Source organism: Hyaena hyaena, unplaced genomic scaffold (assembly GCF_003009895.1).
Source record: "Hyaena hyaena isolate Hyena2069 unplaced genomic scaffold, ASM300989v1 scaffold_72, whole genome shotgun sequence".
Taxonomy (NCBI): Eukaryota; Metazoa; Chordata; class Mammalia; order Carnivora; family Hyaenidae; genus Hyaena; species Hyaena hyaena.
In genome coordinates this window covers 4142377-4170345 of record NW_024080703.1, presented here as the reverse complement: position 1 = coordinate 4170345, position 27969 = coordinate 4142377, and the positions used below count along the sequence as shown (strand labels likewise).

The following is a 27969-nucleotide window of genomic DNA, read 5'->3' as shown; positions in this document are numbered from 1 at the left end:
TGGACACATAGCCCCTGGGTTTAAGTTGTGCCAGAGCACACCAAGTTTCCAATATGCTCATATGCTACATTTTGGCCAAAAACACTCCTTTCCCGGTCCCCACCTAGCTAATTCCAACATTCTGTGTCACTCCATCACAATGCCTTTCTGGGCACAATGACTTAATGCATCTGGCTCTCCCATCCAAATGTGAGTTATTTGAGGATAACAACGAGATCTTTAATTTTTCTGTTTCTAGCGTCTCACACACATGGGAGATAAATGTTTAGTGGATAAACAGATGGAATTATGGGTGCCTTGAAAACACCCATAGTTTTCAGGCCAATCAGCTCCCTAATTGGTACATTGCCCTCCTGGTACGCCTACAGACAATCTCCTGAGAGCTCCAGAAAGTACCGAAGTATCTCCTGCAAGATGGCACAGGACAGGGGCTGGAATGCTGTAATAAGCACAGCCCAGTGGAGCTGTCACAGAATTCAGAGGCTCGTTTTCCATCAGTTAAGGCAGGATGAGGCCATCCCAATAAGATTCCTTCACCACAAAACTGAAAAAGTTCACAAGGTTGGAAAACCAAAAAGTGTCCATTTTAAGACGTGCGTCTGTCTTTCCTTCCCCGTCACACCCCACCCCCTTGTATGCTCCAGAGGGAAACAGAAACACCTAAAATACCTGAAGCAAAATCAAATGCAAGTTCAAACTGAGAAGGGGAGACACGGGGCAAGACTGCAAACACATAAAAACACTAGCAACACAGAACCCTGTGAGTTAGGGGAAACCAAAGACCTACAAAGTAGTGCCAGCAGGCAGATACATGTAGCAGACAAGTGAACTGAAGACGAACACAAAGATCAGAGAAAACTTCACAGCGAAATGAGCAGAAAACATCAGGAGTGTTTCCAACTCAGGGAACGTCGGGTCAAATGAAAATAAGTTAACCTAATCTGATACCAAAAGGCAATAAAGATAATCTCACATAATACTATTCAAGAATCAAAACAAAATTAGATCAAGTTTAAATAAAAGCCTCCTTTATTGAATCAAAGTAACACGGTAGAGATGTAAAACGAAAATCCTTTGGTAACTTAATACCTTGGAAAGTAGATTGAAAAGTAAGAAAGCTCAGAATAATCACATAAGAAAACGAAGATATTCAGCAATCAAAGCAAGATGGGAAAACATCATGAGAAACACATCACGAAAACAATGTTAAAAACGTAAAGGAGAAGGCTTCTATGCTAATGCTCATGAAAACCAAATGTGAAGGAGGAAAACACAGTGCTTTTGGCTCAAGGAAATGAGCCGACTGTTTAACCCCTTGTCTTAACAATCAGAATTTCCTCTGACTCATAAGAAGAACCCTAAAATGATGACTCTCATAACTGCCCAGATACTTAATTCACAAAGTAGAACGAATCACTTTTAGAACAAAAACATATTCTCATACTTAGGAAAGAAAGGGGGAAAATGTATTTAAATTTATGGAACTGAGGGGCGCCTGGGTGGCTCAGTCGGTTAAGCGTCCGACTTTGGCTCAGGTCATGATCTCACAGCTCGTGGGGTCAAGCCCCACGTCGGGCTCTGTGCTGACAGCCAGCTCAGAGCCTGGAGCCTGTTTCCGATTCTGTGTCTCCCTCTCTCTCTGACCCTCCCCTGCTCACGCTGTCTTTCTCTCTCTCAGAAGTAAATAAAACACTAAAACTTATTAAAAAATAATTTATGGAACTGAGCTTAGGAAATGAAAAATATCTTTGAGAGCCTCTCATTCTATATCTTTCTTGTTACAGAGGTAGATTCTGCCTACTAACATTAGATGACCTCCAGGGACCTCAGTTTAAGTAGGAAAGAGCCAGGGTGAAGTCCAAAGTCTCATTCTGTGGACAGAGCTGTGGCCACTACAGCCCAGCATGGCCACATGCACTCCCTCAACAGCAGGGAGATAACCCAATATCAAAGGACATCTCTTTGGGACCTCGCATATTTTAAAATTTAAAATCCTACTCTATATCTAAAAAAAAATCAACAAAATATGGGGGGAAAGCTGGCATTTCAAAATACTTACATTGTCTTTTTTTTCTTCATTTTACCACTAACAAGTATGGTTTTACACTTCTTTTCCAGTTCTAGAACGGTACTTAAACCAATACATATGATTAACTAAAGACACTGGAAGTTTTCATCAAATAACCGTCAAGACCATAAAAGTTTCTTCCTTCTACAGAGTCAGTCAGCACCTCCTTCCCAGGGCCCAGCATAGTACGCATTTCAAAGGGGACCCTAAATTTCAAAGAAACCCGCTGAGAAGTCATGGGTACTGCTTCTTCCCTTCCCCACCAGGGGAAAAAAAAAAAACCACACTGGAATGTTTCTATTTTAGGTTATTTTTCAACTATACTTTAATGTCCTTGAAACATATCAAAACATCATCAAAACAAAAATGGAAGAAGGTCCTTGAAAGCCTCCCACAAGCGGCTTTTATTTAAAAAAATTTAAAAAAAACAATTATACTGTTTATTATAATTCTAGTTTTTAAGATTCTAGTTTCTTATATACCCAAAACTACTACCACATTATATGTCAATCATATGTCAGCTAAAAAAAAATAACGAACAGAAAAAAAGTATTAATTTGGCCATTTCATTCATTCACCCAATATTTGCTGAGTGTTTATTCTAAGGGCTGGCAATAGAGTAGCGACAAAAGAGCCAATATCTCTCTTGCAGGGCTTCAATCCTAGCTAGGCAGAGACAGACAAGCAGATACATAGATATAATATCTCAGGTGATATCAAGTGCTAGTGAGGGGGAAAAAGGGACAGACAGGAAAGGGTGCTATTTTATCTTTGAGAGTCAGAAAGGGTTTCTCTGATATAGTGACTTCTGAGCAGAATTATGGAGAAAAATGGGACTCAGCAAAAGCAAATATGGGGATGAGAGGGAATGTTCCAGGCAGGGAAGCAGTGAAGTACACAGTGGGCATACAGGGTGAGGGCTTGGTTGGACAGTTTGAGGAAAATGTTCTGAGAATGGAATTAACAGGCTTAGGGAAGCAGCCAGGGCCCAGAGGGGGCAACGGTGAGGGTTTAGGTTGTATCCAGAATGAAATGGTAGCAGAAGAATGACACGATTGGACTTTTGGAAAGATCCCTCCTGGCTGCCGGGTGGAGGAAGGAGCAAGACAGAGGGCCTGCAGCATCGAGCGATGAGAGCAGTAGGAGGCTACTGTGATGATCCGAGGGGCGGGGGCGGGGGGGGGGGGGGGGGTGCAGCTGAAACGCAGAGCGAGGGCGGGGGGAGGGGACCCACCTGAAACCCACAGAGTTAGGGCAGAGGGGGCTCAAACCGATTCTACATATGGTTTCCCAGTGGAGCTGAGAAGAGTTGCTAATGGGTTGGAGGTAAGGGGTGAGTAAAGAACAAAAGTCAAGGGTGACTCCAAAGGCTTTGACCTCAGTACCTGCACAGCTGCAGGTGCTGCTTAGCAAACTGAAAGCCTGAGAAAGAGCAGACCGTGGGGNGGGGGGGGGGGGGGGGGGGGGGGGGGGGGGGGGGGGGGGGGGGGGGGGGGGGGGGGGGGGGGGGGGGGGGGGGGGGGGGGGGGGGGGGGGGAGGTGGGGAGTGGGATATTGTTTTGAACATATGGGGTTTGGTTATGTCACTAATCATCTGAACACAGATACAAGGTACCAGCCGCCAGAAGGCGCTTGCTTCCCCTAAAATAAATGGAGTGAGGTGCATATTCCCATGTATTCTAAAATCTTTTCGAATAAACACAGACGCCTGGTGTTATATATACTTGTATGTACGTTATAACACTTATTGGCACATCGTTACTTTTGCTTCCTACCTCAGTATCCATTTTCCAAAAAGAGCATCTTGATCCCATAACAGGGGGCTGAGAATGACAAGGTATTTTCAAAGGCATTTTACCAGACATTATTTAAGCTACTGAGATACCCTTTCCTGTCAGAAATCCCCCCTCCCCTTAGCCCCCACTGCCACCTACCTTGGCATCTGAAATTCCTCCGTTTTAAAAAATGTAACTATTCTCTCTTAACCATGTGTTACTCTTACATTCTGGCATAAATGTAAGAATATGTATGTATACTATCTTTCTTTTTTTTTTAATTTTTTTTTTTTTGAGTCAGAGAGAGACAGCACAAGCAAAGGAGGGTCAGAGATAGAGGGAGATACAGAACCCGAAGACAAGCTCCAGGCTCTGAGACAGCTGTCAGCACAGAGGCTGACACGGGGCTCAAACCCACAAACTGTGAGATCATGACCTGAGCCTAAGTCGGAGGCTCAACCGACTGAGCCACCCAGGTGTCCCTGTATATTGTCTTTCTATGGAGACATTTTCTCATTCAATTTGACATAGAATAGGGTCCTTTTGCTAGAAGAAATTAGAAAAAAGAAGGTATGGCTTGGGAAGAGAAAGAAGAGAGAATCCAACAGCAGTGGGTTTTCATAGTGCAGCCCTGGGGACAGAGAATGGAGAGAGCTAGCAGGTGAGGAGGGACTGGAGACATTGGGAGGGGGGGGTCTGAATTCTTCTCTACAGTCTTCATCATCCACACCTTCCACATCTCCCTCCAGTGTAGCCTTCCTTCTGAACTCTGATTGCCTTGACACCTCCACTGGACATCTCACCGACACACCATCTCAGTGCTCCGTTCTCTCTCGCAAAGACATTTTTCTCCCAAAGCCTCCTTGGCCCAGTTAATGTCATTTAGCATTTGAGTTTCTGCTCAAATCCTCCTTCCCTCGAAGGTTTCCCCGACACCAAGGCCAGATGGAATTCCCCAATTGTACATCTTGTGGTCCCCATGCTTACCCTCTCAAAGCCTTTTACTCTGTTCTTAATTACATATTACTTGAGTCAGTGTCTGTTTCATGTCAGAGTCCCCCACCAGACTCTGAGTCCCTTAGGGCAGATGCACATCTCTTTTGCTCACTGGAATATGCATCACCAGATGCATCACCAGATCTGAGCTATTGGCTGGTGTACAAAGGGCACTCAGTAAACATTTGGTGAATACATGAATGAATGCTGTATTGGTTACACAGGCACGAAGTCGAAGGGTCACTGCTGAAGCAAATGTACTCTGAGGTACATTGCATCAACTCTAAAACACTGGACTGAGGAAAGCTGACTACGATGGGCCCAAATTTATTCTTGTATTTGCTTTGCGTTTTGTTCATCTCATCAAACATCAACACTATTCTGTACCTCCAGAACCACAGAGGACACTGAAGGGAGAAATCAATAACCCCAAGTCCAAAATCAAAAAACTCAAGAAGTTACTGGACCCTTTGTCAGAGAACCAGCCACAGAAAAGGGAGCTCTCCCATGGCTGTCATGTCTACACGACAGCAAAAGTACCTGACAAACATTTCATTAGAATCATAGAGAAAGGAGATTTTTAAAAATGTCCTAGTAAGGTAGGATCTTAAAACTCAAAATAAAACAAATAAACAAAACAGGTAAACTCATAGAAACAGCACAAAAGTGGTTGCCAAGGGCTGGAGTGTGGGGAAAATAGGGAAAGGTTGGAAAGGGGGTACAAACTTTGAGCTATAATATGAATAAGCTCTGAGGATCTAACGTATAAAATGGTGACGACAGTTGACAACGCTGTATTGTATCATTGAAATTTGCTAGAAAAGTAAAACTTTCATGTTCTCACACACACAAGTAAAAGATAATGATGTGACGTGATTAATTAATTATCTGGGGGCAGGGAAGTCCATTTCACAAAGGTACTCACATATCAGATCATCGCAATGGACACTTCTGACACCTTACAATTTCACACATGTCAATTGCACCTCAGTAAAACTGAAACATGAAAGCAAACAAAACTCTCTATCCAGCCCAAAACTCTCTATCTAGCCCAAGGCCAGTCTAAATATGCAATTTAAGATGTATAGAATGGAATTGACTCTAACTTCGTAAGTGCTTTATTTGAATGGATGGAAAAAAGCCCAATCATATCATCGCACAGGCTTTCATGGTTTTATCCCAGGTCTTTGGTCATTTTACTTTCTCCCCAACCACCCCCCACCCATGTTAAGTTGCAATAGGACCTTTGTGGTTGAAGAGGAAATTCAGGATTCTTTTTGTTCTTAAGTGCTTCCGGCCCCTCCCCTCCTTCCCCAAGGCACTAAGATAGAGCTGCACTGTGGTCTTAACCTTTAATAAGACCTTTATCAGCAGGATTAGTTGAACGGCCAAAAGAAATTCAACTAAAAGGTCTAGACTTAACCCACCAGCTTGGATGTAGAAAACAGGAGAAAGGATGGCTACAGAAAATATGGGGAAGATTATTCACAATGAACAGTATTTTCCATTTTTTTTAAATCTCATATCTCAAGTATCAAAGCCAATTTCTTTTAGGCAAGATCTAACTCTGTCAGCAAATGTATATCAATGTTAAAATGCTCACAAGGGGCGCCTGAGTGGCTCAGTCCGTTAAGTGTCCGATTTTGACTCAAATGTCATGGTTCATGAGTTTGAGCCCCACATTGGGCTCCATGCTTTCAGCTCCTCTCTCTCTGCCCCTCCCCCACTTACACACGCTCACTCTCTGTCTCAAAATAAATAAACTTAAAAACAATAGTAATAATGAAATAATAATAAATACACACAAATTCATAGCAACTGTAAGATTGATTTCCCTTAATGGAAATCGGACACAGAACTCAAGTGTCCACTCTGGCTGTGCACCTGTGTACGTCCATCACACAACCATGCAACAAACTCACACCCCAGGGCCCAAAACCCTTCTGTCATTAAAAATCCATTGGCAGTGAAAATAGTGAAGCAAGACAGGAAAAACAAACATGCAGGAATGCCAATTAGTAGTATAAAAGAAAAGGACTCAACTTCCTGAACAGAATTTAAAATTTTCAAATACTCCCAGGCTACATGTTTGTGCAAAGGTGAAGAATGTTAGACACAACTTACGACACGCTTACAAAACGGAATTATTGTTCTCGGAGACTGATTAAAGCTTGCTACCTCCGTCATCCGATGGCCTGGTTACCTCACTGCAGCATGAAAAGCTGGGGTAAATCTCGGATATTTCTGACTTGTCATCTCCCAGACCTGTCCCAAAAGTACTGCTCGAATGAGATCGAGAACGGTGTCTCCTATAGTGACTCGCCTTTTCTACAGTTGAGGGAAAATATTCATATTTGTGATTAAGTGACTTGAAGAACAACAACAAAAAAAGTACTTAAAAGTGTAACAAGGAAGCAAAGCGGGTCTCTTATAAATAAAAATCCCAAAGCTCAGCTATTATAAGTTCTAGCCACCTATTACCAAACTTCAATGCTCTGCCAATAGTATCAATGTCAAATGATCGCTTATGCTCATTTTAAGTGTAGATTTTAAAGGAGATTTTATCTAAAGTGTAGATTTTAAATGGGGGGGGAGGAATTGACAAGAACTAAGAAAACACACTCACAAACCAAAATGTTTCTATCAAACATAGCATCTGGTTATACATAACTGTCTTTAAGAATCCCCGAGCATACAGTATCTGTTCCCTTTTCTTTATCTTCAGAAAATTTAATGAGAGCTTGGCTGATTGTGTGCATCAAACTGATGACAAATGAATCAGAGTGCCTACTTTGCCTTGGGCTTTCCATTTTATTAATGTCAGTAATTAATGTAGAGTATAAATCGGGGGTAGAGACAGACCCAAAGGAGAGAATACATCTATTTATATTGTTTAAAATAACTGCGTAACTGTCAAAGCTTCTGTGTGTTAAACACTGTCAGAAAGTCTGAACTGTCAGACCATGCCATCCTTGGATCCAAATATCCAAACCATTCGGTGTTGGCTTTTAATTAGAAACATGCGGTCTAAATTAAAAGTCAAATGAACTTGCTACGTACACTATAAATTTTGCAATGTACAAAAACTCAGAGATAAATTTTAAGGGTACTGAAAAGTCTATTTTATTTGAACACATTCATGATGCTATATAGAACACCTCCCTGCCATTTTATATATAATTCTTAACATCTACCTTTCAAATATTGTAACAATGTTTTCCATGAAATGAATCTCCTTTATATCTTAGCAGTTTAGCGCAATCCAAATAGCTGCATTTGAAAAGCCCGGTTTATAAGAAAACTTATAAAATCACATTCAGTAATGAAAAGCAGATATAGGAATGCTCTGGACACCTTTCCAAGTGAATCTAGAAGAAACTAATCTAAGTAGGATATATCAAAAAGTCCTTTTGTGAGGTTTGTTTTGATAAATGCTTAATGGTGTTTTAAAGCAGAGTAGCATTTTTTTTTTTTTTTTTTTTTTTGGTTTTCAAATCCTCAGCTTTAAAATTCACATTATACAGTTAGCACCGTGTGCCTCTAACGCTCAGATTAGCTGCACTTTGAGGACAAAACCACGTAAATAAGGAGGAACTCAAAATGTAAAGCAGTACCAGAGAGCATATGGAGACTTCTAGACTGAATATTGTCTTCCAGGGGATCAATGTCGAAGATGGAGCCAGGGTCTGTGCGCCAAACTTTGAGGTCTTTACCAAAAGGAAGAAATCAACAAGTCAAGAATGAATTTTAAAATGCCAGCACCAGAGAGTCAAAGCACAAGTCTGGAAAAAGATGCACGTAAGAAGCAGACACGTAAGAGGCAAACCCACTGACCTGCGGATCTCAGAGAACAAAGGGACAATCGTATCCACAAGGATCTGGTAAGAAAATCTTGTGAGCAAATGTACGTTGCCTGGTTTGTTTTTCATTGACCTGTCTGCAGCCTGTGACTCATCACCCAGCACACGTGCATTCCAGACACCTCCCCGCATCCCTGGACCCCCCAGACTCAGGTTCAAAGAGGTGAAATGTTTGATTTAAACTCCTGATTAAGGACACAAGACTAATTCACAGGAAGTGACTGCAGGTGTTGGCCTGAGAAAACAAAACAAAGAACAAAAATGTCTCTCCTGAGGGTGCCTGGGTGTCTCTGTCGAAGCGTCCAACTCTTGATATTGGCTCAAGTCATCATCTCGAGGTTCGTGAGTTCAAGCCCCACGCTGTCAGGGTGGAGCCTACTTGGGATTCTCTCTATGGGTTCACTGCCTTACTCTGCAATCAGACTGTGCAGGCCAATCAACTCTGCTATTTTAGTTGGAGGCAAAATCCAAATACAACAACTTCCTGCTTTATCAGTGTCTCCAGCTAACGGTGATCAGGTCCTAAAAATGACCTGCACAGGGCTGTATTAAAAACAGGAAACATATAAATCTAGCTATGGACCAGAAGTAGAGCTTGGGTAAACAAGAATTAATGAACTGGAAGCAGAGGTCCGCTTGTCTGTAACGAGCTTTCTATACCATGTGCCGGGCACTCCTATCAGTCACAACATAACTCACTTCAGTTATGAAGTGGCATGAAGAGATCGAGTTAGCCTGGCCAACGTTACACAACTAGTAAACGGCAGAGCCTCCAGTGAAAAAAAGGAAGCAGCACAAATTCACTAAGTCGGAATTGCTCAGAAAATCTCCAAACCTGCCTTTCCCTGTCTGGTTCAAAAGTTCATTCGTCAAATGTACTTCATTTTGTGGCTTCATAGGGCAGTCCTCAGTGGAAAACAGTTGACCCCAAAAAGAAAAAATACACTGACTTCTGGATTACCCAGTAAGGGAATAATTTAGAGACACATATGTTGTATTTCTTTTTTTAAGTAGTAATTTCTAGGGGTGCCTGGGTGGCTTAGTCGGTTAAGCGTCCACCTTTGGTTCAGGTCATAATCTCACAGTTGGTGAGTCAGTTATCAGCCCAGAATCCTCTGTCCCTCTCTCTCTCTCTCAAAAATAAATATTTACAAAGTAATAATAATTTCCATCTCAGAAGTAATGAGCACTGAGTTCTGGTAGTTCAAAGTCTAGATAATATCACAGGAGTAAAGATTCTACCATCATTCCAGGCTCCTGCTCCAGTATAGGACCTGGTGTAAGCTGTGAGATGGTGAGCATTTCCACCCTCGAGGAATGAATCACACCCTCTGCACTCACTATCCCTCAGATACATTAACGCAAAGCAATGAAACTAATTCCATGATGCGATGCCTGGGTGGCTGAGTTGGTTAAAGCATCCGACTCCGGCTCAGGTCATGATCTTGCAGTTCGTGAGTTCGAGCCGCGCACTGAGATCTATGCTGTCACCTCAGAGCCTGGAGCCTGCTTCAGATTCTGTGTCTCCCTCTCTCTCTGCCCCTCCCCCACTTGTGCTCTCTCTCTCTCTCTCAAAAATAAATAAATTTTTAAAAATTTAAAAAAAAAGAAAAGAAACTTATTTCGTGTTACTTTCAAAGGAAACATCTCAACCCATCCGTCCAACTTAATTATGATCCTTGTAAACAACAGACTTTGGAAGATGTGCAGAGCTACCTGGAAGGTGTGCCAATTTGTTTGGAATCCCTCTTTGGAGAAGACTTTCAGATTCACTTAATAGTCACTCAAGTAACTTATGCCCTGACTTCAGTACAGTTGTTTTATATTAAGGAATTACCCTGTTAAATACGCACTTCCCTCACACAGCTCGCTTCTGAGTGGCCTTTTCACTAGTTCCAAAAAGCAAGCTCTTACTTGTGAAGATGAAGCTAACCTAACATGGAGATTACTGGTGAGCATACTGCATGGTTCCCAAAAATATATCTGAGCTTTAGAACTGGACTAGCTACAAAAACTCACACGCTAACTGCCCTGAGGAAGAACCATCATTTGGAAGTATGGGTTGTTTGTATGCATTGAAAAATCAAGAGCTGTCCCGTCTAGTCCTGCCTAGATTCCGATGTGATCAGTGCTGTCTCAGCCACCACTCAAAACTTTGTTCTGAAGATGCCCCCAGACAGACTAGAAGGAATAGTGAGGAGTTTCCTTCCTCTCCGATTTATGGCACTTGCAGACCATTCCCAATTATCCCCATTCGGAGATAATATTCAAAAAAAATATATAAGCTATTCATATTGTGGAATATCATCAGATTCTCTCTGACACTTCCATCTGTGGTAAAAGGACGTACATGAGATCAGTTCTGTTACTTCTGTCCCCCATGTAGACAAAGTCTATGGTACAAGGCATTGCTCAAGTATATACACTAAAGGAAAACGGCCTTTGTTATCACATACGTCTGATATTTGGGTTGCTTCTTGGCTTAAGAAGTAAGAACATTTTAAGACCAGAAAGTCACTAAAGACAGAGAAGGTCCAAAAATACAAAACATTTGCAATGATACCTGGCAAGTACCATGAATCCCATTCAACATGGTGCCAACAGTCAACACTTAGTCCATAATTCGTTTTCAATTGGGTACCACATCCAACATTTGAGGACGAGTCTAATGAATAAGGAGGTTGATTCTAAAGCAAGGGCAAGGACGATCTTTTTGACTGTGCACACCCACCGAGAAGGACCATCGGCTTACCCACAATGATTCCAGGTCTCCTGTCCATCTCCACGATGTGAGGATGGATACCCTTGTAGGCCGCGTCGCTGACAACCTGCGTGTTCTTCCTCACTCGCTCTGTCACGGGGTCATCCACAACAGGGGTGAAGCCTCTGCCCTTTGTCTTTTCAAAATCTTCATGATATTTTACCTGAAAAAAAGGGAAAAACAACATTAACTCCAAATGAAATTTTCCGATGGTTACGTAGCTCGCACAATTTTGATATAATGGCAACTGTTACAGAATCAATTACATCTAGACTATTTTCCACATATATGTGTCTTTTCCAATTACTCCAAAAATAGTGTCCAAATATCAGCTTCCTAGCATCAGGAATCAAGTGCTGATATTTCACAATGGTTTTCCTCGTTATGGTTAGAAGCTCTTCTAAATTATACATTAACCGGTATATCTGTGAGAAGGTTTAAAAGATAAGATTTTTTTTTAACCCTGGTGATTTCCTAAAATGTACTAACTTAGGTACAAATTCATTTGTTGTCTTTTAACCTTTAATAGGGTTTAAAAATGATATGCTATTTCCACACAATTATTTATATGATCTTTTGTATATACCTACAACTATGTGTATATATATATATATATAATTACAAGTATGTATATATATATAATTACAAATATGTGTGTGTGTGTATATATATATATATATATATACTTCAAAACATCCGTTTTTTTTTCATGTTCTGATATTGGATTAGGGTGATAGTTATTCAACTCTGTAAATCTTACTATATACCATTGAATTGCACACTTTAAATGAAGAAACGTTATGGCCTATAAATTATATCTCATGCAACTGCTTTACAAAAAACATACATAACTTCTACATTCCTTGCACCACGTAAACATACCAAATTCTGTCTTAAAATTAATTGAAAAGGAATCCAAGCAAATGTCTTTCACAAAATGCATTTCTAGTAGTCATGTTAGAAATAAAAACACACCCCAAATATCACTGAGAAAAATTACTTTATTAGACTAAAGAAATCCATTACATTTCAGTGTGATTAGAAAGTCCACACCCCCCACCCCCGAAAAGGATGGGCCCTTCTGCATTTTGCTTCACATTCATGCTTGTTAGTTATCCAGATTAATGGTGACAATGCCGTCCACACACCGGGTGGTGCCGTTCCTTAGTATGTTTTAGTCATGAGAAGAAGGAGCTGATTGTACCCTACCATTGAAATATGATTTTGTGCTTCTCTGACATATCTCAGACCAGGCGTATCTAAAATCAGACTTGGTCTACCTTTCATCTGTTTATGGTCCTGGGTATATTTTACCTGAGAAGGAAACAGTAGAACGCATTTAAACAGTAAGAAAATTATAAGAAAAAACATCACGTAACTTTTCCAAACTTTCCATATGAGTGACACATACACAACGTCTTCAAAATGATTCCCCAGGGAAGGTGTTCAGTGAATCACATGTCATTTTAGGGTAACGATCTAATATTTGGCTCTCAAAGCTCACTTTTAAAAGCTAAAGCAAAAATAACCTAAACCTATTAACCGAAAACAAATGTGTGAATGACCAATATCCACCAACAGTGTAGTAAGGAAAAGTGGTCATCATACTTAAACAGGAAGAATCCAAACTAAATGAAACCTAAACTTATTTTCCTGTTTCTAATATTTCTCCATTTTCCACCATAACGCTGCTGAAGAATATATACCACGCCCAAGCATCCCTCTGTTTCCTTTTATCTTTTTCCCACCGTGGAGGATAAGAAACAATGAGTATCAGATCTAATTTCCTTCTAAGCAGCCACAGCTTAAAGGTAATTTACATCAAATACAGTCAGCATCTCTGGACAGAAGTGCCACTGGAGAACTGTAAACCATAAAACCTAAATGCTGATTCCCAGGTATGAGGCTCCTTGACAGCTGACCAGCGGAGCACTGCTATCTATGAAGCTGGTTATGCACAACATAAGGACAGAAATGATTGGGGTCCTGAGGACATATGTCCAATTCAGAACTGAAGCCCTGATACTTACTAAAAGAAAACATACTATCCAAATAAGACACTGATGCGCCCCATGGGCCTTTAATGAATAGCTGAATTCTATATTCAATGCATTTAAAGATTTTTTCCCCTCTAAGTCCTTACTCTGGAGTAATGAGTCATTTCTGATTTTGTTTTGCAGAGAACATCTAACAATCCACATTCAATGGGATACATCTGCAAAATGACAATTATTTAACTTACGCATCAAAGAGTTCACCACTTTCAAAGACACCGGCTAAAATAACATGAGTCATTGTTTAAATGAACATAATATAGTTTAAAACTAAACTTTGAATGTAACCATTGGTCACATCTGGAAATATCGATGAAGGGGTTGCATGATGACGTCAAGTTGTGCCAAGGCAGCTTTTGGAAATCATCTGAAATCACACGTGGACTTACTGCATGTATCACAAATGTTTCTCGAGAGTACGTCTTATTTTCATTAAAAAAAACAATGACAACAGCAACAAAGGGACAGTGAGTAAATAACACAAAGGACGTATCCTTTGTAACAGACCAAAATGAAGAAAGCAACTTGCCGAACTGATATTTTCTTGATTCTTCTTCACTCTTTCCATTTCAGGAGTTACACTTAAAGCTGTGGCTCTTCCCAGCTGACCTTTATAAGAAACCTATCATTGTGGGGAATAAAAAATAAAGAGCATGGTGAATCAATTCACCCAGATAAGAGTCTCACAGTAGCTATTTTAAAGAGCTGGCCGAGAAAAGGGGACAGTATGGTATCAGAGGGCTGGCCATCTGAAATCAATTTCAATTCATCCCACTGGGTCTATCACTGGGAATGATGTCACTGAAAATACACTCAAATCTATGGGCACACCATCAGGAAAGCTGTCACAAGCACTGGATCACAGAGGAATATGAGAAGGAATGTCTTTGTGGATATTACTTAAAGGTACTTGTACCCATATACTGTTGGAGTTTGTTAGTAATTAACTGCAGCAGGACTTTCGAAAAGATGCCTAAATAGGTGACCATGGTCATCCATAAACTGGTCGCTGTGCCTCCCATGACTCCATTCTTCCCTCTCAATAACCATATACCTCTTTGAGAGTAATGGAGTTCTACCAACCTTGCCTCTAAATATATCGGGAAAAGATGGGCACCTACTTCTCCAAAATACAGTCATTAGGAAAAGCTCCAAACAATGGCCTGCATCTGCTTTATGATCTGCTCCAAAGACTTTAAAGGTTTGAGGAAGAAAATACTTCTTTGAACCTAATAGATTTCCAGATTTCCTCTTCCAGAGAACCCAATCTAAATTTATTTATTTATTTTTATTTTTTATTTTTTTTGAGAGAGAGAGACAGACAGAGTGCGAGTAGGGGAGGGGCAGAGAGAGAGGGAGACACAGAATCCGAAGCAGGCTCCTGGGACTCTGAGCTGTCAGCACAGAGCCTGACACGGGGCTCAAAGTTATAAACCACGAGATAATGATCCGAGCTGAAGTCGGATGCTTAACCAACTGAGCTACCCAGGCGCCCCAAGGGAACCCAATCTATATGTTAATGACTTCAAAAAAGGATTCTCTCCATGAACTACACCCATGGATTACAAAAACAGAAGGGGTTAAGAACAGGCCAGGAGTTGGTGCCTGAGTAAAAACTAACATCCCCTTTACAAGTGCCCTGAGAATGGGCCTGTCCCATGTAACCTATGCAGGTTTGCACGCTTTATAATTTCCCTCCCAAGACATCATCCAAAAATAAAGTGACAATAGCTGGGAGTAGGCAATGGGGCTGGACAGGCTAACAAACAAGAACACATACAGGTAGGAAAGGCAGTGGGAAAGCTTATTTGAAGGGCCAAGATGCTAGAAGCCACCACTGTGTCCCTTTGGGGAACTACAGGCGTGTAGACAAGAGGGACCCACGACGACAAAAGTCATAAGTGATGGTCACCGGGAACTCTGGAGCACAGAATGCCTGGCTGTACCCACATCACCTAACACTCTGCAACATTTCAAGTAGACTGGCAGCCAACTGAGAGCAGAATATCCATGCAAGAACTTCATAACGCAATCCCTTCACTGATATGTTGAGAATACGTTTGCTGTCATAAGGAAAAAGTTACTAAGGTCACACATTGCTGATGTTCTTCTGGTTTTCTTTCGCTCTCTTCAGCTCCGGTGGATCAGAAATTGAAGTTGCCTGTTTAACCTCTCCTTTGTATTTTACCTGAGGAGGATAAATGAGAATTTTAGTAGATAGCAGAATGGTCAACACACACACACATACACACACACACACACACCAGAGAGGCTGAGCCTCAAAATTAACCGTATCTTTTTACATTTGTTCCAACAGTAGACATGCATTAACCCATCAGTTCATATCCACACCGGGATCCTGATTCTTCTGGTGCAGCAAGAACAAAATGTCAGTTGTGCTTCTCAAAAATGATGTTTCAAGGGGCACCTGGGTGGCTCAGTTGGGTGAGCATCCGACTTCCACTCAGGTCATGATCTCATGATTCATGAGTTCGAGCCTCACATCGGGCTCGCTACTGTCCGCCTGCTAGTGCAGAGCCCACTTAGGATCCTCTGTCCCCCCTCTCTGCCTCTTCCCTGCTTGCACTCTCCCCCAAATAAATATTTTTTAAATAAATAAAATGAGGTTTCAATAAATACTTTGCTGTCCAATGACAAAGCTAACTGCAAATCCCACAACTAAAAGCAATAGAAATATAACGGAGAAACACGGGAATGAAGTCATTGCAAGAAAACCATAGTGAAGTTGCTGGCCCAGCCTGGGGAGACCATTTAATGCTCTCATTCTGACCAGGGGCTTCCGCCTTCAAAAGAAGCTAAGGATCTCTCCTTCCTGGGGTACCTGAGTGGCTCAATGAGTTACGCATCCGACTTCCACTCAGGTCATGATCTCATGCTTTGTGAGTTCGAGCCCCACGTCAGGCTCCATGCTGACAGCTCAGAACCTGGAGCCTGCTTTGGATTCTGTGTCTCCCTCTCTCTCTGCTGCTTCTCCACTCATACTCCATCTCTCTCTCTCTCTCTCTCTCTCAAAAATAAAATAAACATTAAAAATTTTTTAAAAAAAGATCTCTCCCTCCTACCAACTTCTAGGGATATTATAAAGATCAAGTGGTATTCAGTCTGATTTTCTCCTCCACCTGGAAGAATTCACACTGAAATTGTAAAACCTTTCAAAAGTACCTGTTTGGGAAGAAGGCTATCATTTATATTGGTAAAAGTTCCATAAAAGGGTCAAAAATGGGAAAAATAACTAGTAGGGGGCCTCTGGGGTCCCCAGGGGCATCCAGGGAGGCCTGGGGTCAAATCCCAGCTCTGCCCTTCAATCTGTGGGTCCCTGGCATGTCCTCTGCCCTCTCCAAGACTCATCTTCCCACACATACAAACCTGAGAAATACCTTGTGCCGACCTCATGGGTTCACATAAAGCATTTAGCACAGACGCCATATTAGAAGTATCTCACGACTGTTAACTCTCATTCCTTTATTAGCAATAGATTACTGATGATTGATTAGTCTTTTTCATTTTATTTAAAAACGTCCCCTGCCTTGACGTTATGTCTTAGAACCCCAGTCAGGCCAGGTCTTCTTCTGCTCTATTCTAACTTCCAGGATCACACGAGAGAGCCAGAGTTCTGCCCTTGAGCATGTGAGTGTGGCAAAGAGCATCAGCCATGTGGAGGGCTCAAGCTTTGCAGAGAGCACTGTGGCGAGTAAGAGTGTGTGACGTTTGAAAGTAAGGGAGAAAACACTTACCGTACTCAGCTGCTCCTGGTTTCTCCTCACCCTCTCCATCTCTGGCGTGATGCTCATGGGCGTGGCTTTGTGGCACTGCTCTTTGTACCAGAGCTGAGAGACAAGGTGCAAGACAGCGTGGGGTTATGTGAAGGAAATGTGTACCCACGCTCGGCAACAGATTAAAAGAAATGTCCTGAGGAGTTCGTAATGGAAGGCATATTGCTAACAGACTTCACCATCACAGTGATCCCAGGCTGCAAGCTTGTTCTTATCCAACTGTTTTGAACTCCACCTTTGGCTCTTATTCTCTGCATTGTCTTATTTATCGGTGGCCTCTCTTGAGTATGATCATTATCAGGAATAATAAACTAGCCCTTCCCTGAGTTATTTCTTCAGAGCACCAGGGCAACTGTATCAAATCACCATTTTGAAATTAAAAATATAAATCCTACATTCCTCTCATTAGCAAGGAGGGTGGCACCATGCCTGCCCCCCAGTGACAGGCTGTCACTACAGAAACGCACCCCGAAAACCCCAAAGTTTCCTTATCTACAAAGTTCCCACATTGGAAGGCCTGCGCCCTGACTCGCGTTATGGAAATTTTCCTGAGCTACCGCGGTGAGGTGCTCTTTCTTAGCTGGGAAGATCAGACCCCAACATTTGTGATCAGTTTTCTGGCAATCCCGGAACATCCCGGGAAATAAATGAGCCTCCAGCACAAAGAAACAGAACGGCAGATCCGTCAAATGAATTTTTGACAGGCAAGAGTAAAACTGGAAGTTAAAATCCTATTATAAGGAACTCCACGGACGGTCTTAATGACTTTCCGGAGTTTAAATTTAGTGTAAGGGAATTTTTAGGGTTTGGTTTTTGGTTTGTTTTTTTTTTTTTTGTAAGACATCACAAGACCTTCAGGGCCTGCAGATAAAATGGCCTTGAGATGCACACCCTAAACAGTGAGTGTGCCAATGAGGAGAAGCTTGACAAGCCTGGAAAATAAATGACAACGGGTCAGGCCCCTTCCGTGCGTCGGCTTTCCTCAGTGGGCGGCTTTCTTTGTGCGGTGATATGTACTTGAGAGTTTAGGCAGATTCTGTGTCTAGGATAATTAATTGTCTGCATTAAAGTGAGAAAAGATCCAGTGTGATCTCTACGGACGGCAGGATATAAGGGAAGATTACTCCTAGTAGAGCTCAGAGGGAAAAGTCACCTAAACAGCATTATTGATGTGGAGAGCTTATTGTAATCAATTTCTGGTGGATGCAAGTTCGGGGACATAAAACTGATAATGGCGACTGTTTGCGTCTTGTTTTCATCCATTCACAAATATGCTACGTGCTTTCCTGGTAATAATACCTCACTTAATGGTCTGGTCCCTGTTTCACAGAAAAGGAAACTGAGGCTGGGAGAGGTTGGTGGCTTATAAAGGTTATACAGCGAGCAAGGCTGGAACTGGGATCAAGCTAGCAGGCCAGGGTCCACATTCTTCCCCATTCCGTATTGTCCAAATTTCTACCATGGGCCCACCACTTGCTGTATGTTGGGCCAGCTATCCCCTCCGCTATGATTTGCAATATTTATCTTTCATTAAATTAGGTCACGATTATTTTCCAGTAAAGTTATTTTACAGGGGTGTTATGGTTCTCTGATAAATTGATAACTAGTAACCTTTCCTTTAGAAAAAGAGATATGTTAAAACCATATAAGCCTAAATCATGGCCTGATCATGGGCTGAGCACCTATCGTTTTTATATGACCCACACTTTGGGAAACATTGGGACTTCTGACTTGACTCCTTAGGGCCCGAATTACAATTTCTCTCTGCACCTTCTTCTGCCGTCTTTCATTGCACGTACCCATCACACGAAACCTTCCCCTCCTTGAACAGGATTTGGACTCTAAACAGACTGTTTACTCCACCAGGAAGGCACTTCTCACAAAATCCATCCCCCAACTTTTATTAATCTTCAAAATCCAACTCAAATGTTACTCTTTCTCCGAGGGTTTTCCTCTCTCTCAAGGACATAACTTTCCTTCTCTGCATTTCCACAACACTTTGCAAAGGGCATATTTACTTCTCATTAAATGACACGCTGTGTGTAAAGCACTCCAAAAGCATAGTAAACAGTTACTATTAATTATTATTACAGCACTTAATGCATCGTGGGTATTTATTTATTCCTCTGTTTCTCCTAGAGATCTTGAGAATTCTCACTCATCTATGAATTTCCAAGAACAAGAACAGAGCAGGCATTCAATAACATGCTCTTTGATAAATAAATGCACACACGAGGTGTCATGCTAGCCCAACAGAAAGATGGGAGAAATCCTATTTCCACCTTCCAGGAACGGCCCTCCAGCAATGGAATCATGAGACTTCACCTGTATAAGTGCCGCGCCCCCCCCCCCCCCCATCGTCTACTACCATCCAATAAACTAGAAATCAGTACTTAAAGAAACATGATCACACATTGCTGATGTTCATCTGGTTTTCTTTGGCTCTCTTTAGCTCTGGGGGATCGGGAATGGCTGTGGCCTGCTTCATCTCTTCTTTGTACTTCACCTGAATAATGTATTGAAAGAACAATGCACAGGTTATTCAACACAAGGCTTCTATATTTGTAACTATTACATAGTCGAATTTTTTTACCACCAACATTGATTTTCCTTCAGTGGGACAAAAAAATCTTTATTTTAGCTGATAATGGTTTTAGGATTCCTTTATCCTAAAGTGCAAATAAACTCTTATTTATTCACTTAGCCACCACTACAGGAATTATTTAATTAAAATAAGCAAACGTTGCTTATGAGAATACAGTTCATCATTAGGCAGATACACATACACACACACCCCTTGGGAATTACCTCAGGTAATATAATAACTCATCATTTTTCTATCTGAAAAACAGTTTCTATTCATTAACATGTGAATTACAATTTATCATGCATTTAAAGGCCAAAGTCAAACTGAGTTAGCTACAGAATCTTCAGGAAGACTTTTTATCTGTGAGAGAGCACACAAATAATCCAGAATAAGGGAAAAAATGAAGTGGCCACAATAAAAGAAGAGAAAGAGGAAGGTGGAGGGAAATGTACTAAAAGCCGAGGCCAGGACCTCTGACCTCTGTTTACTATAGAAGGGCCGGTGGTAGAAGGTCAGGAAGTATCTTCCAGCCACATAATCATGTTATCCAAAGCCAGCCTGTATCCTAGCACCCACTCTATTTGGAAGCTCTTTCTTCAAATCTGTTTAGAGGAAGATCAACCAGACAAAGATGGTAATTCCATAACATGGTGATGCACAGCAGAAGAAACAGCTCTTTAAACTCATGAAATGATTAGTAGCGCTGTCCTGTCGGGTGGTATTTTAATATATCTAAAATTCATGGAAGATTAGATTCGAGAAAAAGGACACACATTAATATTTATTTGTATGCAAACGCAGGCTAGACTTAAGAGGCACATGCTGAAATTTAGCAAAGACTTAAATCTACACAAAACGGGTTTTGGAAATCACTTGGTAATGTGTAAATGATGAAGGCTGAAATCCACACTGACAGTCGCAAAGAAATGGTAACCTAAATATCTTTGCTATCATCGACATCCTAGGAGCCATAGATGTAACACGAGTTACAATGACAATGTTAGTTCAGATTCGAAACGGTTAAATTGAGAATACACCGAGAAAGACTACCTCTAAATACGATTCAAAAACAATCTTTAACAGAGAAAGCTAATAGCTAAAAGGCTTGTACGGTGGAGGTGGAAAATGTCGAGATCTTTAAATGTTAGAGAATCATATCTTGGTTTGACAGATCTAGCTAATCTTGAAAGGGCAACTTTCCATTTGAATACTAAGCAGGAGTTTATGGCCCAGCCTTATAGACACACAGAACTATGCATTTATTGCTTGCTGCAAGAGCCAGTGGAATGCGGAAAAAGAAATGATAAACCGTACTACTCCGTGTGATTTTCCTCGGGTGAGAAGCTAAACATGATTAAAGATGAACATTTTTGTTTTTCATAGGACTCTAAACTAATCAGAAAGGCAGTCATTTTACTGTAGGCAACAGAATCGCGTACCACAAAACATTTATAACACTGTATCTGCATACGCTGATGCGTGCATTTCAAATATTATCATTTGAAAGTGAAGGAAAAAAACATTTCTCTTTCTCTGCCAAACTAACTTCTCCAACTGGACCCCCGTGTTGCCGGACATGGGCTTTCACTGTGGTGGATCAGATCACCCTCCTTGTAAGGTCTTCTCTGTATGCCTCCTTCAGGGGAGAGCTTCATTCATTCAGGCTACGGAAATTTCACTGCACTAGTATTCTGCAGATTTTTTTTTTTTTGGAAGTATGAGTTACTACAGCATTACCTTACCTTTTCTATTTTTTCTCTACAAAAGCCAGTGCACACTCACATTCTAGAACGCCACATACTATCCTGACTGATAAGCAAATCTAACCAGACCAGTTCTACCTGAATTACTTAAAGAAAGGCTCTGCGCCTAAGGTGAAGGTAAAGAGAAAGGTCAAGAAAGGGATTTCAGGGGTGCCTGGGTGGCTCAGTGGGTTGACCATGTGACTATTTATTTATTTATTTATTTATTGAGAGAGAGAGAGAGAGAGAGAGAGAGAGAGAGAGAGAATCTCAAGCAGTATCCACGCCCAGCATGAAGCCCAATGCAGGGCTTGATCCCAAGACCCTGGGATCATGACTTGAGCCGAAATCAAGAGTCAAACATCCAAAGGACTGAGCCACACAGGCATCCTGAGCATTTGACTCTGAGACGCTCTCAAAGTGCACACACTCTCTCTCTCTTTCTCTGAAAAAAAGTGAAGACAAGATAAGACAAGACAAGACAAGGAGAATTTAGGAAAGAACCTTATGACTTCCTCAACAAGAAACTAATACGAAATATCCATGGAAGAACTGCTATTGGAAAGATGCAATTCTTCACTGCAAATGTCAAGCACTGAATGGAGTTTTTTAACCACCGCATTGCTCCTTACCTCCTCTACCCTTCCCCCCAGGCTCACAGGGAATTGGAGGGCAGGTTATTTTACGAATTATAGTGAAGGTGCATGTTTTTGCTTTGCTGGAAGTTGGAAAAAGTAAAAGGCAAACGGGGCCTTTGAAATCTTCTCTTAAGCCACCAAATAAATGTATTAAGGGTCTTTAATCATCCTACAGGGTAAAATTTCTTTCCTCCAAGTTGCGGAGAGGCCCTGAAATTTCTCTTTTCTCTGAAAAATTTAATACAGTTAAAATTCTGTTCAAAAGATGAAATCTAATCCCCGATTTCATTACTGGACTATTAAAGTGATCTATCTCTTGTGCACTATGATGTATCAAGATGAAACACTGCTTTAGGTTCAAGGGGAACAAGGCTACAGTTTTCCTTCTGAAAGTGAGACCTTTGATATTTGATGAAACAGCATTTTAACAAAGTGACGAATAAAAGGAAAAGCAGCCAGTTTAGCAAAGAACTAAAAACATTTATCTAGCTTATGTTTGCTTTTGGAAAGGATAATTAATGCTACAGAGAACTTACTGAACTAATATTCTGCTGATTTTTCTTCTCTCGTTCAGTCTCTGGAGTATCTTTTACTGCTGTGCCAGCTCCTACTTCTTTCTTATAAAATACCTTAATTATAAGAGAAGGAAGGAATAACTATCAGCCTATTAGAATTCAAGTCCTAGATTAGATTCTTATAAAAGAAAGACGATGTCTCGAGTTCTCAAGTAATGTGAATACAGCCTCTATTTACAAGCACCAAGGTTATATCAATCAAATAATCCATTATGACAATAAATGTCCAATTTTGGTTTCATATTGCATAGTATTCCACGAGTAACCCTCTAATCTTTGTTCTAAGGCATGCACGGTACCCTAGGTGGTGCAGACTATTTGGTCTAAGGATATAACTTGGCAAACTAGAGTTCCCTTCTTCAAATACGAATATATGTCACGTGTGTGTGAGAAAACTCAAAGCGCATATTATAAAAGCTTACTAAGCAGTATCATTTAATTCAAAACCAGTATGAAATTTAAGTGCTATTCTCCAAGCACAAAGATGCCCTCATTCTCTTCAAAGAAAATGTCCGCTAGATCACCAACATCAAAGTTTATTCAGCCTACTTCCCTGATCTTCCACTTATTCATTAACCTTCCCACATGTCTCTCCACTCCTACCAACATCCATTCCTTTCAGAGACAAAGCAAACTGGGGCGCCTGCATGCCTTAGTCGGTTAAGCATGCAGCTTCAGCTCAGGTCATGATCTTGTGGTTTGTGAGTTATGGCCCCATGTCAGGCTCTGTGCTGACAGCTCAGAGCCTGGAACCTGCCGCAGATTCTGTGTCTCCCTCTCTTTCTCTGCCTCTCCCCCTATCTATACATAGATAGATAGATAGATAGATAGATAGATAGATAGATAGATATTTTTATATGTATAAAATATATAATTTTTTTAAAGGCAAAGCAAAACATAAAAGCAAAATGCTTTACGGAATAGTGGAATAATCATTAAGAGAGGCATATGAGGACAGAACCACTCTCTCTGTTGAGACTAGGTAATCCAGGGGGCCCTGGTGGTGAGAGGAGAGTATGGCCCCAGAGATGTTTTCCTCCACAAGATAAAAATCTAGAATACCATGAAATCACAGGAGATAAGGGTGGAAACGGCTTTTTTCCCTGATCTTCCCTTCCAGCCAGACTTTTCCATTTTCTTAGCACACCGGTTTTGAAAGCCCCAGGGGCATCTGACTAGCACACCTTGAGGTTTGGAGCTTACCAATTTATTTCAAAGTAGAAAAGATTCCCAAAGTCCTCAGACTTAATAGAATGTATAGTCTGATGAGACATTTGCTTAACTCCTAAAGGACTAATGAGCTGGTTCTACATAACAATATTGGCTGTTTTGTCAAGTTTTATAATTTTGGAATCCAAATTTATATACCCATTAAACATAGACCTGGTCCTTTCATTCCTATCCCTCAAAATAAAACATACGAAAGTTTAAGAATTGGTTACAAACTAGTAAATCCCTAAATACATTATCATTGCAAATCAGTGACCGGCATAAATCACTTTGTATATTATTATTCTTCTCTGAAGTAAAATCTGCGTAGGAATTAAGACCTCTTTCCTAAGTAAAATTTTAAATTTCAGTTAAAAAGAACTCTTGCTTGTACCAAAGAAGAAAATTTGAATTTGTAATTCCAAAACAATCATGATAAATTATACCTTGTAAGAACATTTGGTACTATTAAAGAACAAGAGGCCCAAAATGGAGTCACTTACGTTAAACCCCATCAAGACTTAATACCTAACCTAATTGTAGTTTCAGCCTCTCCCCAGAGTAGACTTTTAAACCAATCAGTCTGGAATTTCCTGATCAGCACTAGAGAGGTAATCTGCATGATAGACCCCCACCTTTTTCCCTAAAGGAAGGTGACCTTGTCTGAAGCAATCCTGTCTTTTCTCTTGCTAATAACTTCCTTGTCCTGAAGCGTCTGCCCATTAAAGCCTTACATTTTGTACCTCTCTACTGATCATCCTCTATTTATTTCTTAGATGGGATGCTGCCTGATTCATGAATCATTGAAGAAAACCAATTAGATCTTTAAATTTACTTGATTGAATTTTGGTTCTTTAAAAGTACTCTTATTATGTTAGAGAAGCAAAGATAATATGTTTGACAGAAAATTCAAACAATGCCACCAACAATCAGACAATAAGGAACAGAGGCTCTCCTAAGGGAAATGAAATTTCAAGGTAGCAACTGTCAAAGAAGGAATTACTACTTACCTCACTAATGTTCTGTTGAGTTATCTTGACTCTCTGCATTTCGGGATTATCTGCCACTGAAGAATAGTTAGAAAGCATCTTCTCTGCTTCGTCTTTATACTTTTTCTAAAAATAGAAATAGTTAATATGAATCTGAAACTGTGTGTGTGTGTGTGTGTGTGTGTATGCACGCGCGCATGTATGAGAGATAGAAAGAAAACGATGCCTTTTCCATATCTGATAATTCAAAGCAATTGTTGATGTGACAGCAAATATCAAGGGAGTAAGCAGACAGAGCAAGCAAAAAGTCTAAAGAATCAGCCTCATCTCTTCTCAGGCAATAGTCCCCCCCACCCCCCAATCCCTTCAAAGGCCACTGGAGGACTTGGCCTCTATGTCACTCCTAAGTTGAGAACCTTGTGATATTGTGATTTATAATGATATATATAGTCTTTGTCCCTATTTCTGGCACAGAACTCCTAAAACTCTCAGAATTTCTTGTGATGAGAGTGACACAGATATATTTGGTTATGCCAATGATATTTGGACACACTTAAGCATGGGATTGGTTGCCAAGGAAACCAAACTTGTGATTAGAGGGTTGGGACTGAAAGTCCCAACCCCCAACCTCTGGGGGAGAGACGCTGGAGGCTGAATCATCAACAATTGCCTATAAGTTCATCAGTCATGTCTATGTAATGGAGCCTCCATAAAAACCTGAAGGAGAGGGTTTGGAGAGATTCCTGGTTGATGAACGGATGGAGATTTAGGGAAAATAGCAAATGAACTGGGAGTTGGCCTGGAAGTTCCGCGACCTTTCCCCATGCCCTGCCCTATGCATCTCTTCCATCTGGCTGTTCTGAGTCATATCTTTTTTATAACGACTACTGATCTAGCGAGTAAAATGTTTCTAAGTTCTGTGAGCTCCTCTAGCAAATGAATCAGACCCAAGGAGGGGATCCTAAGAACCTCTGATCTGTAGTCCGTTGGCCAAAAGCACAGGTGACAGATAGCTAGCAACTGGTATCTGAAGAGGGGACGGAGACAGTCCCGTAGGACTGAACCTTCAACCTGTGGAACTTGGTGCTGTCTTCCAGTAGATGGTGCCAGAAATGAGGTGAGTTCTCCAATACCTGGCTGGTATCTGGGAGCTGCCTGTTGGTATGGGGAAGCCTCCACACACATGCGTTGGAATTGGTGACCAGAACACAGAAGAAACTACTCTTTCACAAGTAGCCCCTGTCCCTTTTCAAAGGAGCCCTAGAGCGCCCGCAAATAACCTGGCTCTCCACCCACTGTTTTTCACACTTCCGGATTTAGGCTTTGCTTCCTGCTTCAGAGAAAGATACATTTGTATAAGGGAAAGGTACCAGTATTTCTGTAGTTGAGATAAAAATCTCCATGTTTCTGTCTAGTAAACCTATTACTGTGAGTTACAATACCTTCTAGGAGTACCAGCATTTTTACATCCTAAGTTGGTTCGAGACACGCATTAACACATCGAATCAACCCCACAAGCAGACACTGCCACTATCTCCTCTTACAGATGCGGAAACTGAGACCCTAGCTAAGAAGTGTCAGAGCGAGGATTTAAACCCAGGCACTTTGGGTCCAGAGTCAGCAAAGTTAACTATGATGGCATACTGCTGCTTGTTAAGAAAGGTCATTATTTATTGAGACTCAGCACGGCATCGTTACATCCTTGTAAGTATTTCACTGTATCCTAAATAATTAAAACTCCTTGAAGTTAGATGTATCATTTTATCACACACACACACACACACACACACACACACACACACACGCAACACTGTCAAGTTAAAGCAGGAATTCCGACAGCTCAGGCGTCACTTCCTATAGAAAGCCTTTATGCCTGATGCCTTACTTCCTGGAGGCATACATCATGTATACATCATTGTAATGCTATATTTGCATGATTATTGATGATTAGATTCTTCTGTAGCTACCCAAGGGCAAAACCAGGTCTAGTTTTGCATGTAAATGGATGCTCAGAAAGTATTTGCTGAATGAATGAATGAGATTTGGCATTCTTGAGACAGTGAATTTTCTCCACTGATTCAAATGGCCATTTACCTATTTTATGTATTTATTGATAAGTTTAGTCAGCTGATACAGTTAAAGCCAATGTCTACAAGTTCATGTGCCAGCCTGAGACACTGAGGACAGATGAACATGCACTTGAGGACCATGCAGTGGCTGTATCATCTGAGGAGGCTGAAAAGCACACAACTCCTCTGACATCTGTCATCTGGGTACACCCTTTTGAACCAGCAGGTGTTTGGACTTGCTGCTTATGTTTTAACTGGAATTTTAGCAAATTTGGTCAGATTTTGTTGAAAATTATCTTCATCATAAATCCCATTAATCAAATGTAATTCCGTGGCCAGTTTTCTATAACCATTTTAATTTTTCACTCCCCTTTATTATTTTTTTTTCTACTGGGATTCATTCTTTTCCTTGTGCATTTTATAGCAAAGACAATATTCACTAAGGAATTTTTTTTGCCCAGATTAGGTTTTATCAAGAACTTTTTCTTCCATTATGTATATTCTTTTGTGGTCAAATTCATACCGGCTTTTCTAGAAGTTTTTTTTCTAAAAGTCTGTCTAAAGGACATGTGACAGGTACACTTGGTAAATTAAATTTTACCAAGAAAAGTGTTCTTCTCTTAATTTTTAGTTAATATTCGACTTTACCTTCCACCTTGTACAGTTTTATTCACTTAGTTGGAGCTGATTGTTTTAAGGATAATATGCATTATGAAATGGTTAAAAGACAAACTCATTTGTAATCTTTCTTCTGTAGTGTGAGCACTGGATTCAAGTGAACAGTAGAGTCAAAAAATAAAAAAGATCAAAATGTCGTTGGACTCAAACAGGGGAGCTCGGACACTCAAACAC

General features: G+C 40.9%; 1 protein-coding gene across 2 annotated transcripts in view; it reads right to left on the bottom strand.

The window, feature by feature from the left end:
* Positions 1-27969, bottom strand: part of NEBL (nebulette) — a 370210-nt gene that overhangs the window by 23001 nt on the left and 319240 nt on the right. Inside the window, exons 17-26 of one of the 2 annotated variants that reach the window (XM_039233070.1) lie at positions 25070-25174; positions 22812-22904; positions 19722-19814; positions 17270-17362; positions 15610-15702; positions 14044-14136; positions 12670-12774; positions 11452-11623; positions 8454-8546; positions 7018-7167 (exon numbers count right to left, since the gene is read on the bottom strand). In XM_039233070.1, coding sequence (XP_039089001.1) covers positions 7018-7167; positions 8454-8546; positions 11452-11623; positions 12670-12774; positions 14044-14136; positions 15610-15702; positions 17270-17362; positions 19722-19814; positions 22812-22904; positions 25070-25174 — 1090 coding nt within the window. The remainder of the gene's footprint in view (positions 1-7017; positions 7168-8453; positions 8547-11451; positions 11624-12669; positions 12775-14043; positions 14137-15609; positions 15703-17269; positions 17363-19721; positions 19815-22811; positions 22905-25069; positions 25175-27969) is intronic. The other variant, XM_039233071.1, reaches the window with a different exon arrangement.